At 44.6% G+C, this 13,956-nt stretch overlaps 1 protein-coding gene across 2 annotated transcripts in view; it reads right to left on the reverse strand.

Moving 5' to 3' along the window:
- The window catches only part of LOC118414642, a 10,780-nt gene extending 793 nt beyond the window's left edge, over nt 1–9,987 (reverse strand). Inside the window, exons 1-7 of one of the 2 annotated variants that reach the window (XM_035818826.1) lie at nt 7,162–7,278; nt 5,509–5,696; nt 4,690–4,836; nt 4,017–4,175; nt 2,432–2,596; nt 1,794–1,903; nt 442–526 (exon numbers count right to left, since the gene is read on the reverse strand). In XM_035818826.1, coding sequence (XP_035674719.1) covers nt 442–526; nt 1,794–1,903; nt 2,432–2,596; nt 4,017–4,175; nt 4,690–4,836; nt 5,509–5,696; nt 7,162–7,244 — 937 coding nt within the window. In that variant the 5' untranslated portion in view covers nt 7,245–7,278. Of the gene's footprint in view, nt 1–441; nt 527–1,793; nt 1,904–2,431; nt 2,597–4,016; nt 4,176–4,689; nt 4,837–5,508; nt 5,697–7,161; nt 7,279–9,383 lie in introns of those variants that run through there. The other variant, XM_035818827.1, reaches the window with a different exon arrangement.
- Between the last annotated feature and the right edge of the window lie 3,969 nt (nt 9,988–13,956).

Below are 13,956 nucleotides of genomic sequence, written 5' to 3' on the forward strand. Positions count from 1 at the left end.
TCTTCGTAATCCACAGCTTGCAGACAACTCGGCCGAGCTATTAAAATTCTTGATTTGTAAAGGGGGCTTTAGAAGGAAAATAATTTTTGCGCGCGGTGTATAATCATAAAGTTCTCGGTTTTAAAAAATCTGTGTAGTACAAATAGAAAACATGGTGTCATGTTTAAATTATGGGTGGTCACCAAGGAACTAAATCCACAGCGAACATTCTAAGATTGTTATTCTACTTCTTATTTAAAACAAACTTTTTATTTCTATTTTTTATTTTTTTCAAACTTTATTCAGATAAACAAAACAAAAACATACAATACAAGAAAACTTGAACAAGAATATACAAGTGCACATACACTGACAGGTAAGTACTTGCGGTAGTGATATTACAGAAACAGGTATAAGGTTTATAAAGTTAAAAGAGAAAACAAACTTAAAAGAGAACCTTACCTGCACTATACAGGCCGGGCATCATGTGATACTGCACGTAGTGCTGGAACTCTCGAGGGCACGTGATACGCTTGTCTTCGGGTACCTGGTGGGGAATATGGCCCTGTGGTTAGAGATGTGACTTGGAATCTATAGGCTCTGGGTTCGAATCCCAAAATATGCATAATTGGCCTCAATGTTCTTCCTTCAGGAAAGGCACTACACATAATTTTCCTTACTCGACTCGGGTGATGTGAGTACCTAGCTTTGGCAGGACATGACGTAACGCCAGTAGTTCTGTGTTTGAGTTTAAGAAGAGTCACACTTCGAGCATGTCATGTTAAAGAACCCATCACAATTATTGATAAGAGTAGAAGTTATTCCCGGTGGCAGTGTGAGTGAATCAGACTTAAAGTCTGGTATTACACACTTCTTCTTACCGTCCAAAACTGGTGTGTTATCGGTTTATCGGTTATTACAAACACACAAACAACTAACCAAACAAACCACCAACTTTGTGCGGCCAGGGCGGTGTGCGCACGTCTGCAGGCGGGCGCCAGGACTGGTTGTGTGGGTAGGGCACGTGTGTTACCGGTCCATGATTAGGAACAAACAAACAAACCACCCACCTTGTGCGGCCAGGGCGGTGTGCGCGCGTCCGCGGGCGGGCGCCAGGACTGGTTGTGCGGGTAGGGGACGTGTGTTACCGGTCCATGATTAGAAACAAACAAACAAGCAAACAAACAAACAAACAAACCACCCACCTTGTGCGGCCAGGGCGGTGTGCGCACGTCTACGGGCGGGCGCCAGGACTGGTTGTGCGGGTAGGGGACGTGTGTTACTGGTCCATGACTAGAAACAAACAAACAAACAAACAAACCACCCACCTTGTGTGGCCAAGGCGGTGTGCGTACGTCTGCGGGCGGGCGCCAGTACTGGTTGTGCGGGTAGGGGACGTGTGTTACTGGTCCATGATTACAAACAAACAAACAAACAAACAAACAAACCACCTTGTGTGGCCAAGGCGGTGTGCGTACGTCTGCGGGCGGGCGCCAGTACTGGTTGTGTGGGTAGGGCACGTGTGTTACCGGTCCATGATTAGAAACAAACAAACAAACAAACCACCCACCTTGTGCGGCCAGGGCGGTGTGCACACGTCTGCGGGCGGGCGCCAGGACTGGTTGTGTGGGTAGGGGACGTGTTACCGGTCCATGATTAGAAACAAACAAACAAACAAACAAACAAACCACCCACCTTGTGCGGCCAGGGCGGTGTGCGCACGTCAGCGGGCGGGCGCCAAGACTGGTTGTGCGGGTAGGGGACGTGTGTTACCGGTCCATGATTAGAAACAAACAAACAAACAAACCACCCACCTTGTGCGGCCAGGGCGGTGTGCGCACGTCAGCGGGTGGGCGCCAGGACTGGTTGTGCGGGTAGGGGACGTGTGTGCGCGCCTTCTCACGACGCTCCTTCTTCACGAATTCTGGAATAGATCGCCAAACGATCAATTAAACTACACTGAACTCGAGTATTGGATGGTGGTTCCGAGAAGTCTAACACCTAACCTCTAAATCTAAAAAAAAAAAAATACGTATTTAGCTTGGCATCCAAACCTATTATAGCTGCCAGGTCTCTTCGTCATTGTCGCGATATTTGTATAAAACTTAAAAGAGCAAAGAGACTCGGCAACTACAATATGTTTGGAGGACACAGGACTTTGTGGAAATCTTGGTGTCACCCCTCTACAGAGGATGACCTGAGCTGAACTGAATCAGGCTAGATGAATCAAATCAATAGTAAAAACGGTGGCTTTTTACGTCCCTGACATTCATCCGATTTCGATTTTGTACTCAGACGGGCGAATAGGAGTTTGCTGATGGATAGGCTATTTTTTCACTTTTCTGAAAGGTGGCTATGTGTAAAACGATTTTACTACCAATACAACAAAGAATGAGTTGACTAAAGGTGCCATTTGATAGTATTTTCTTGATAAAATCCATGCTAACCCTACCTGGGGTCGGGTACATGGCTTCGAAAGGGATGAGCGGGTCCCCGTCCTTGTAGGGGATGTGGTGAGGCCAGGGCGGAGTGTAGACCTGAGCCGGCGGTCTCCAGGCCCCTGAGTGCCGAGCTTCCACCAGCTTCAGTCCGCTCTCTGAGCCGGGCAGGGAACGTCCTGAGTACGGAAAGGTTTTGTTTTGTTAGAGTGTGTAGGGAATGCGCTGGTCGTCACGGTCACTTCCGATTCTCCAATCTAGTATCCTGTAACATGTACCACCCATGCCATACAACCATTCACCAAGACAAACACCGAAAATAATACCTTTTTACAGAGGATATAAAGTCTAAATTATACAAAAGATCTTGACAATCTTTTGACTCTAGCTAGTGTAAAAAGCCGCTAGGGGGGCTCACACAAACACCTCTTACTCTCTGCCCCAACAGCTATCTACCTTTCAACATATCACGACCATAGCATATCCGGAACCTCAAGCTCCGCTGTAAAACCATAACAAGCTGCTAGGTGGGCCAAATTCTAGTCATTTTGAGGTCATATCAAGACCTACTTACGTAGTAAAAAATACTAAGACAACCTACCACAAACATACATACGAGGGGGGTTCAATAAGTTCTTGGCCTCACCAAGAAATAACAAGCACAACTCAGATTTTCAGGCACAACTTCATAGTATGAAGTCTTCTATTAATATCCTCCAAATTACAAATCATTGGAGTCATTACTTTCCAGGCATTCGTTTTTTTCTAATTAGAAGGTAAGTGGCGAGAAAAAGAAGGGTGAAGTGTGATCAGACAATTTGACCTCACACCTCAGGTTGCAGATCAATTGTCCACCTTTTTTTTCGTTATCCCTTACCTAACGTTACTGGGTGTCGCCTGCAACATGATGATCACAATAATTTGAATTTTGGTACACATTTATATAAGACTTTATACATGTACGTGGGGTTATCAATAAGTCCCCGACTTTACCGAGAAAAAAGAAGCACAGCTCAGATTTCGAAGCATAGATGTCAAGTATAAAGTCTTATATAAATATGTACCAAAATTCAAATTGTTGTGATCATTACTTTGCAGGCGACACCCAGTAACGTTAGGTGAGGGAGAAGGAAAAAAACGTGGACAATTGACCTGACCTGAGTGTGTGGGTCAATTTGCGCTGCTGGAAGTTAGAAACCCAATTCTTTTTGCTTGAAATAGGAAGAGAATCATTATCAAACATTTTGACAACGTCTTTTGTTAATTTATGGCATGGGAAACTAGACCCACACATGTCTGATCACAATTCACACAACTTTTTTCTCGCCACTTACCTTCTAATTTAGGAAAAACGAATGCCTGGAAAGTAATGACTCCAATGATTTGAAATTTGGAGGATATTGATAAAAGACTTCATACTATGAAGTTGTGCCTGAAAATCTGAGTTGTGCTTGTTATTTCTTGGTGAGGCCAAGAACTTATTGAACCCCCCTCGTACACATAGACGTACATACATTCATACATACATACATACAAAAATCGCTACCTAAAACAAACCTTTCTTAGTGAAGGTAACATTAGTAATGAGGAGTGCCTTACTCTGCTTGTTGATGTCGTGCATCTTCTGTAGCGCGGCGTGCGCCAACTGTGGCAGCCTGATGACGTCATCAGCACTGTCCTTCTTCTTCTCCCGCCGTTTCTTCTGCAGCTCCTCCTTCTCCTGCTGCTTCCGCTGATGCTCCTTCTTACGCAGGTTTTCTGGGGGAGGAGAACGTCTTAAGGATACGTCTCTAGAACTTACAGAAGAGCTATTCTTCAGATGGTCGTGACAAGGAAGACAGACGCTATTTACAGTATTTACAGGTTCAATGTCCTAGGAAATTCCCCTAGGTCAAAAAGACTTTAACACTGAACCACAGCTTAACGCATTGTCCCAGCAAAGACTGTAAATTTTACAGGTAGAGCCCATATCAGGCAGGTGTGGGCGCTAACCACTGGACTACCTTACACATTTGTACTGAGACATTCAGCTGTCACAGGATATAAAGGCAAATACCTGTTCAGCTTTTACATAAAATTAGTATGGTCATGATATTTGTTTGTTTTTCCTTTTTTTTTTCTTTTGCTTTCGTTTTTTTTTGCCTTTTTTATTTTCTTCTTATGCGCCATCCTTTTCTTCCTTTAATCATTATCTTGCAAGAGAAAAGCTTTAACACTACTTTCTTGCCTACCCCATAATCATTACACGTTTGCCCAGCGAATGCGTACTCACCTTGATAGAGCTCAGGTAACGTCTTGAAGTCTAATGAAGGATAAGACGTCTTCCGTTTAGGCTTCTGTGGAGGCGGCGGTTTCTTGGGAACGTCTGGAAGTTGCGTCTTGGCGGGCTGGACGCCTCGACCTTTGTACCCGGGGTCACCTAAAGGAGGGGCAGTAAACTTTTAGAGAGGAGATGGTGCCGTTTTATGGCCTAAACGTTCGCCATGCTGGTGCTCAAAGTTTGTTACCATGCTCCCTAACCACTAACCCTGACCCCTAACCCTAACCCTAACCCTAACCCTAACCATGCTCCCTAACTCCCGACCCCAATGAAAACATACCGTGTGGAATTTCGGCAGCACCCGTTGATTAAGTTCTGATAGCTAGCTTATTCTCTTACTCTACCGTGTCCTCTACCCCTGACCCTATAAACCCTAACCCTAACCCTTACCATGACAGCTAACAAGAACCCTAACCCCGAACCCTAGCCCTACTGAACCCCGAACCATAACCCTAACCCTAACCCTAACACCAACCCCAGCCCCAGCCCCAACCCTAAGTCCCCCTAACCCAAATCCCTACACTAACCCTGACGGCTAACCTGTGAACTTTCTGCCGAACTTGTTGAGGGAGTTTCTGATGGCCAGTTCCTTCTCATACCGTAACCTTGGCCTCTAACCTTAAATCTAACCCTAACCCTAACCCTGACTCCTAACCCTAACCCTAACCCTAACCCTAACTCCAACCCCTAACTCTTTGAGGTCTCAAAGTCTCAATCCTAATCCTTTGAATAAAAAAAAAAGTTTAAAGAAACAAAAACCTGACGGCTAACCTGTGAACTTCCTGCCGAACTTGTTGAGGGAGTTCCTGATGGCCAGTTCCTTCTCGTAGGACGGCCGGAGTTTCCGGAAGTCCGCCTGCTGCATGAACGGTGCATCCTGGGGAGGGCCTGCTGGCAGCACCTGCACTTCGTACTTACTCCGCCGGAGGTCGCCCTTAGGCTGGGGGTGATCGGGAGGGCTGTTGGAAACGGGGAAAGTTAAATATGATTGACATTTATGAAAACAACGAATGATGCAGCGGACCTCATCCCACCAAATATATCTCGCAGTGATTCTTGGTAGGCAAATATAAGAGACATCTTTTTTTCGCTTCCAATATGACTATATGGCCTCCAACAGACCTTTCCACGGGTGTATCGATCGTAGAATTCGGCTACAAAGACCGAAGCGGGAAGTCATAAGCGGGAATGTTACATGTCATCCTCCGAAGCTAACTGTACTCCTCCGGAATCTATCACTTTAGGAATTCCGAAAAAATTCCACTACTTTTTTTACCAACATGTAAACCTGGGTAAATGCTGCTGAGCTACGGCATACAGTCATTGCTAGCTCCTATAAACATAGGTGAACCGTGCCATGATACCAGGGCACTTGACCAGAGGAACATGTAACATTGATAGTAAACAAAGTGGGTGGGTACAACACACGAGTGGCTGCGCTTAGCCCTACTCGGGTTTCTACTGCCGCGACAATATGTACGTAACAATATACCTGAAAATCAGTCTGGTAAGCCTCACAATCATATCCCGCGTTTCATGATAATCCAGGCGTGCTGGTTGCGCAATTGCACGGAAGGACATAACTATCTTCCTCCATCCTTCCCTATCCTCCATATTCCGCGTTTATAGGCAAACAATCAGTAGCCTGAGTACCATCCGTATTCTACCGGGGCTGCTTACACTCGCTACCCCTAAAACATTTTAGGGAAGTGAGTGTAAGGAGCCCCGGTAGAAATAGGATGGTACCCAGGCTAAACAATCAGAGGGCTTTTACGTTTTAAATAGCACAACCTGTTTCTGCCCATACGTCTATCTTAAAGTACAACGAAGGTAATCCTCGTCAAAATTTTGAATATCTCGCTCGTAGCTTACATGGGGATATCCACCCTCATAGCTGTGGTCACAGTTCATCCTTGTTTTTTTTCTCACCGCTTAACTTTTGATTTTGAAAAGAACGTGGACTGGAAAGTGATGACGTGATTTTTTCGCCGGGAGTTTTTCCCCTGTAGGTTGCCCTGTTTCATAACATCTAAGTCTCTCCATGCATGCTCGTATCGAGTTAGCTAGCAGGGAGTATGAATAACGCGACAAACTAACTTGAGTGCCTCCCACGCCAGCGTCTTGTCCCAACAACTACTGGTATAGGAATATGAATATGAAGGAGGAATGTTTGAAAGACAGCTCAGCCCAAACAGCTACAAGTCTTAGAAGAAACCCACCTGCCTTATTCCGAAAGTGGCCAGGGTTACAATGGTTATAATATTGAAGCTCCAATATTGACCACAATGAGTGAGAGCGTACTGCGAACGTCTAGCTACAACTGTTTTGGAATAGAAAGGACAGGGGAGGGCACACGGCTGCGGACCCACATCTCCTACTCCGAAATGATACCGACATTGATACAAACAGCACCCAAAGTCCCACCTTGCCAGACCGTAGTCCACGCGCCTCACGCCAAACAAGAAACCTTCCAGAAACGACCACTGGAACACCTCCCCGAAATTCATTCTTCCTCAAGGCGGCGCGTCCTTTTCTTAAAGAGTTTTGTGGGCGCGTTGCTAGCCAGGCGGCCAGGTTTGTTATTATAGAAGCGCCTTCATGTTTTGTACACCTGCGGTGTTTGTGCGACTTTGTCAACACGGCGGCGCTCAGGTCGGTGTTACCGGAAATCCTCCGGGTTGGGCCGCCGGCCAGGGCAGCTACAACACGGTGGTGAAGTTCCGCTTTGTGCCGAATTTTACGATCCGTACCCCCGAAGGAAGGCCTTGTGGAAGCTAATGGTTAGTGGTATTATGTACCATGTACTCTAAGCACTGATTAGTAAAAACTTCAGTTTACTATATCTTGCAAACCTGGGAAACCACCTGTAAACGCTTATTCCACGGTCACGCTGTGACCGCCAGACGACCGAATTTGTCAGATCGCTCAACAAATGTGCATGGATAAAGAACGATTCTAAACGTTTGTCGTATTTTGTTGTCTTTTAAATAATACTTTTACATCTTACTCAAGCTATTGATACCATATTCTAATTGTGGAATCAAGAGCTCGAGTCACACATTTCCGATTTGCTCAGCGTCTGCCGTCTACTGGGGTGCCTAAGTGTTTATGCAACATTTTCGAAATACACACGATTGATACATGCGATACTATCAGTAAATCTCGTATGAATTCCGTGACATTCGTATGAATAATCAGAAACCTCAAATGTTGAATAATTCCGGAAACAGGACCTCAAATTTCACAGTTTTAATCAATATGTCTGCCAGGTATTAATATCTCACACCAGGAAGGGCCTCTTCTATATTTCCGACAATTGTAGTTGTATAATAATATTGTCCATCTCTTTAGATACGTAGTAGCAATCGAGAAATAGCAAATAATCAGCCAAAATCCTGACGTCCAAGGAGTCTATGACGGAAACCAGGGAAGAGGTCAACACGGCTGTATGGTAAGCTCGGGATTAAGGGCCTTTGCTTTGTTCACTTATTTTGACTCCTTTGTCGCTCCGATAAAATTGTTATTGTAATCCTGTTAGCGCGGCCTGGAAGGCTCTGGCCCATACTCAACCTCTTTTCCCACTGTAAAATGATAGCATCATGTAGACTAACTAGGGTCTAACTCCACAGCTGAATCTGAAAGATACACACGCTACACTGTATCGCTAACGTTATACTCTCAAAGCAGAGGTCGAATCGCGTAGATATAGTACTGTAATTCTTGCGTCTGGAAATTATAGCATTTTGGGGAAAATGGAGTAACTCGCGTCACTTAATTTTAGCCGTGTGAAGGAGGCGCTAAATTTTCAGTCGGATCACTCGGATGTGTGAAAAAAAATTGTCGGAAATATTACACAGCTAAGAGGAGCGGCTGTGTAATTTTTCCGACTACTACTATATCTACGCGACTCAACCTCTGCTTGGAGAGTACTAACGTTATTCTGTAGTGTTGACATACGTTGTTTGTTGTTCTACACGCTCAGCACCCTGTCCAAATAAATACGCCGTATTTCTTTATACAGTCAAACTAGTACGCGTACAGTCTGGAACAAGCGTCTGTATCTTTTCAAAGTCTGTCAGCGCGTGATCGTCGTAAACTGAGGACACGAAGTCTTCGTAAAACCGTGTCTAGCTTTGATTCAGATGTCTTGTAATGGAAAAGGTTATCTTTAAGGCGTTTGTCGGTGGTGGTGGTTGGTTCTGTTACTGGTTTCTTGATAATCTACTTGAACACAAAATGCTACACTACCTAGAACGAATTTGGCCACACCGAAAGAAAATCCATCTAATTTTATCCCCGTCTTCAGGAGTCGAGAAAAATATGTCTTGACTTAAGTCATAGCCTTGTATACCCCTGTCACAGTATGTAAGATCGACAGGGGTTTGCTCGTATTTTCCACCTGAAAAACATCGCTATCACATATAAGACATACTTTGTATCTTGTACGATTGTAGTGCAATAAAGTTATTATCATAAGCGAGGCTCGGGCGACCGCCGCAGAATCGTCGTCCGATCGATTTTCGCCAAATGTGACAGGGGTAGTACGACAGTACATGGAATCACATTCAGGTTTTTGTCTACAAATTCAGTTGGCAAAATAAGATATATCTCATCATGCAGAATCTACAGAAGAAGCTGTTTCTTACCTTTTAGCGTCTTTGGGTGGCACGTAGAAGAAATCTCCGAGAAACGTCCGGTTAAACTTGGTGTTAGGATACATCGCTGGGACAAGAGATTCTCACTCAATCTACAAATCTGTACCTTGCGGATGCCCCGGAAATAAAATATCTATCGGAATATTTTAAGGTGACGGATAGTAGTGATTATTCTGAAGGGTTGTCCGCCAAAGGTGTCAACTGCACGCCACAGCTCTACGACCTTTGCTCGACACTTCAGACGATCAGAACCCGTGTACTAGTATGAGGACAGGTTTGCCGCTGCTTGTGTATAAACATGGCAGTCCTGCATGGTGAGATCCTCATGTACGGGTGTAAAACCACTGCAGTGCTACAGGCTACCGCTTATGTCCGCGGGAAAATCAGCACCACACGCGCTACCCTGCAGTTCTCATATAGTGATGTGTGTGGTTTGATCATGTGCACAACTGCTGGGAGTGGGCCCGAGGTTGGAAGGTTGTTGATATGTATACAAACGGTATAGACGATGGTTGTGTTCTCCTGATTACAACACAAACAAAAGCGACTCGACGTTAACAATGGCGGACAGACGTGATGTGCGTAAGCCACACCCGCCCCAAGGTGCCCGGTTCCTGAAGTAAATGCTGCCGTAAGAAAGGGCGCGAAACTCGAGACGGTCCGGAGGTGTGTCTGTCGTGGGCGGTGATTGGTCTAACCTTGCGGAGCGTCACATCACCATGGAGATGGCGTCACGTCCCCATGGCGACGCCGGTCCCCTGATGCAGCGTGTTTTATACCTGCGGCCATGCATGTCTACCGGGAAATATCTCAGGATCGGGTTGATTATAGCGCGGGTGGTCGACTGCTTAACAACCCAGCTTTTGGACCAGAGGGTTAGGAGTTCGATTCCCGGTCTATTGTCGCTCACATTATTTTTTAATCTTTATAAGGAAGGATTTCATTCGTTGGAGCTTGAAGTCAAGTCTTACTCTACTGTTCACCATGTTATGAAACTATAAGAGAAATTGCACACTACACCTCTACATACCGTACAGAGCGCGTGTCCTATATGTTACCGTTCGTAACTAAGTAAGATGATAGTTTCCTGGTATGTGAAGACGAATAGAGACAATCCGCCCACTCCAGATGCATTTATAAGGAATACTAGAATGGGTTGTGCTGTGGATTCCAAAACATGGTCATGCAAGTATAGGTAGACCACGCAAAACATGTCTACATCAACTTAGTGAAAATACTGGCTGCTCGGCTGAAGATCTGCCCAAGGCTATGAGGATAGGGAAGGATGGAGGGGGAAAGACATGTCCATCCGTGCAACCAGCACGACCGTATGATGATGATGAGAATGGGTTGAAATCAAATTCGGCATATGACTTGAGTATCTGACTTCTGTTGGGGAGGTAAAAGGTGGTAGAAGGAGAGCATTGGGCTCCGCCTCCCAATACCTAGGCCATGGCCTAGAGACACTGGATCTCACTGGCCCTGCGGCCTATGGGCCTACCTTTAACTCTTAGGAGGGTCTGCATGGGGGGTCCCGACAACGATTTACTCTGAATTCCGAAGAACCCCCTTCGTACTACGCTAAATCAAGGAAGGCAATTACGCTAAATTTGGTCGCCTCGCTACGAATTATGTAGATAAGACGGTTTTCCTTACCAGTTACGGGAAATAAAAATAGGCTCTCTACGTCTTACAGAAAAGAGCATGCAGACCCTCTCTTAGCCTCTTTGACTTTTAACATTCAATATCTTTTGTTTGGTTGACAATTTTCACGTAGAACGATAATGATGTCACAAGAGTGGACTAAGGCAAGTGAGGAAGGATGAAACAGTGTGTCCAATCTAAGAAACAGAAAAGAATTGTAACTTTAAAGCATTCTCAGTCTTTATTGTGTAAACAAAACAGGTATGAATTTCTAAAAAAAGTCATAGTTCTAAAGGCATGACAGTACTGTGTTTTTTTATTATTCTTTTTTTAGTCTAGAAAAAGGTCTACTTCCAAGAATAATTATCTACAAATATATCTTAAACAGTAACACCAGCTATAGAATTAAACATAACTTTAGTAAAGACTTTAGCTAAATTTGAAGTAAGGCAACTATTATCCATCAAATAACTACATACATGGAAACATCACTTAATAAACAAATAAACTACATTTGACTGGCACTTGAATAAAGTATATAGATTTCTTTCACGAAATTCACCTTACCAGCAGCGTGGTGACACACTAACACACACACTGACAGACAGACAACACACACAGAGAGCTAGCATGACTTGTACATATACAGACAAATAGAGTGCACAAATATGATGCTATCTTTCTCACTAATTATAAATGTTCAAAACACTGTTGGTACCCAGCTGGTACCTGCAGGGCTATGATATGTCAAAACACAAAGAGGCTGTCATGGGGGATATGAGCACACCCCTTCAGCTGAAGTCAAAGGCATCCTGTCTGACCAGTGGTGGCCGGCAAACCCTCTTGAGAACCGCGCAGAACGTTCCATACGCCCCCGGCCCCTTTCTGTCTAAGATGTCCAGTAAGAACCTGGCCTGAATCCGCCGAGACGTCTTGGATCGCACCAGATCGCACTCCTCCCGCGTGAGCTCGCCCTCCCGGTACAGGTTCTCTAGAAACGGGTTCACGTTCCTGATATCCTCTATCAGAGCCTCGCGATTCACCTGAGACATGTCCACCGTGTTGTTGTTCTGCTCCATTCCAATAGGAGGCGTTGCTGTACGGCAGTGTCAAGTGGGAATACCTAGTAATGGGGCATGTAAAGAACAGTATCATCGCGGTGATTATGGTGTAATTCTACAGCAGTGTGACTATTGTATCATTGTACAACATAGAAATTCATAGATTTATTCTTATTTGTTAACAGCACGGGTTGCTTTGTCGGATAATTTGGTTGACAGGAAACAAACATAAAGGGTCATAAAGTGGCAAAGTTGACAAAAATCTGTCGTTTTTCAGGAAGGAGGTTAGTCCTGTAGTGTGTGACTAGCTGATTTTTAATGATGAGACCCCCTCCCCCCTACACACACACAGATTTAAAACAAACTGCCATATAAGTACAGTGTACATACTATACAACACATCAAGGAGGTTACCTCCTTGAACACATCGACGTAGTGTCTGCTAGGAGATTACATAAACACCGTAACAAACCTCACAAATCAAACGCCTATAAATAAACCAATGTACACGGTTCCCAACGTACCCACATCGCCAAAAATAGCTGCGACGCCTTACCCTGGTTCTTTAGAAAACCAATCCTTCACGAGATGTACTGTAACAGCGACGATTTGTTGATTTAAACGCGAAACATTTCCGTTTATAAGATCGCGTCGTCGTCGTCATTTCAGCCATGTTGTGATGACGTCATCTTTGACCTGTAACCCTTAACAAGGCCTGATTATACGTATGCGTCGCAGTATTTCCGCCTGCCGAATATAGCCATTTTAGCCTTTACATAACTTTCTGCAGCATGTAAACAGAAAAACTCGTACAAAAAGGCTTGTATTCAGACGGAAAATAATGTTGCACCTTTTATGCATATAGCTGTATGGGAGTAAAATGAATTTAAGACATTTCTTCTTCTATTCCGCTCAGGTTAAGTAAACAAATGCATTTCTTTTTCAATTTCAACATTGGCCTTTCAAAATTATCTAATTGTGTACTTTGGGCTTGTAGAGGTTGTCGTTTTATGCAATATGTCTACAATAGTACATTTTGTACGTTTGACTTGCACACAATATAGTCTTACTTCAGTCGACTCAATCAAAATCCTGACTACCTAATTTTTTTGGCAAGGGACATAAAATTTTCCATTTCACATGTGAGTGAATAAAGTTTCCTCGTGCGAGTCAGATCCGGCAAGAAGGATGGAGAGCTGAAACGGATAGTATGCTACGCGATATATGCGCTACGTGGCCAAAACGTTTGAAATTACCAGTGAGCGGTGTTTCTACTTGTATTTGTTGCCACTTTTTACGCCTTGAGGCAGTTCGGGGGTGCGAAGTGTAGTAAGTAGGCGGGAAAACAAATCAGAAGTTCAGAAGTGACCTTTACATAACTCGCGCGGCGACCGCACAAGAATGTTTCCCGGAACACCACCACTCTCCCAAGAACCCGGGAATATTCATTTAACTTATTTATAGTAATGTGCAACGGACACAGTGTTGCCGTATCCATATATTATGTATATATGTATGTATGTACTGGTATATAAGCATGAGCCATTAGACCTGTAGTGTCTAGCAGAGCGAGCACTGCAGTGGTTTACAAAAACATACAGAAAGCAGGTGCCATCAAAAAAGCACGCAGTCGGTCAAACTTCGCTGTCTTGTGTCATTTGGAGCTCCTACTCACGGGGTAGCCATGCGGAGACTGTCGGTACAGACAGGTCAGGAGCAAGGTAAGGTAGAGATAGGCCCGTAAGGAGTCATGTGTGGCGTGACTGGTAAAGTGTTGGGCTCGGAATCTAGAGGTCCCGAGTTTGATACTCGCCGTGCCTCCGACGATGTGCCCTTGGGAAAGGCACTTTACACGACCT

This window comes from Branchiostoma floridae, chromosome 4, assembly GCF_000003815.2.
Source record: "Branchiostoma floridae strain S238N-H82 chromosome 4, Bfl_VNyyK, whole genome shotgun sequence".
Taxonomy (NCBI): domain Eukaryota; kingdom Metazoa; phylum Chordata; class Leptocardii; order Amphioxiformes; family Branchiostomatidae; genus Branchiostoma; species Branchiostoma floridae.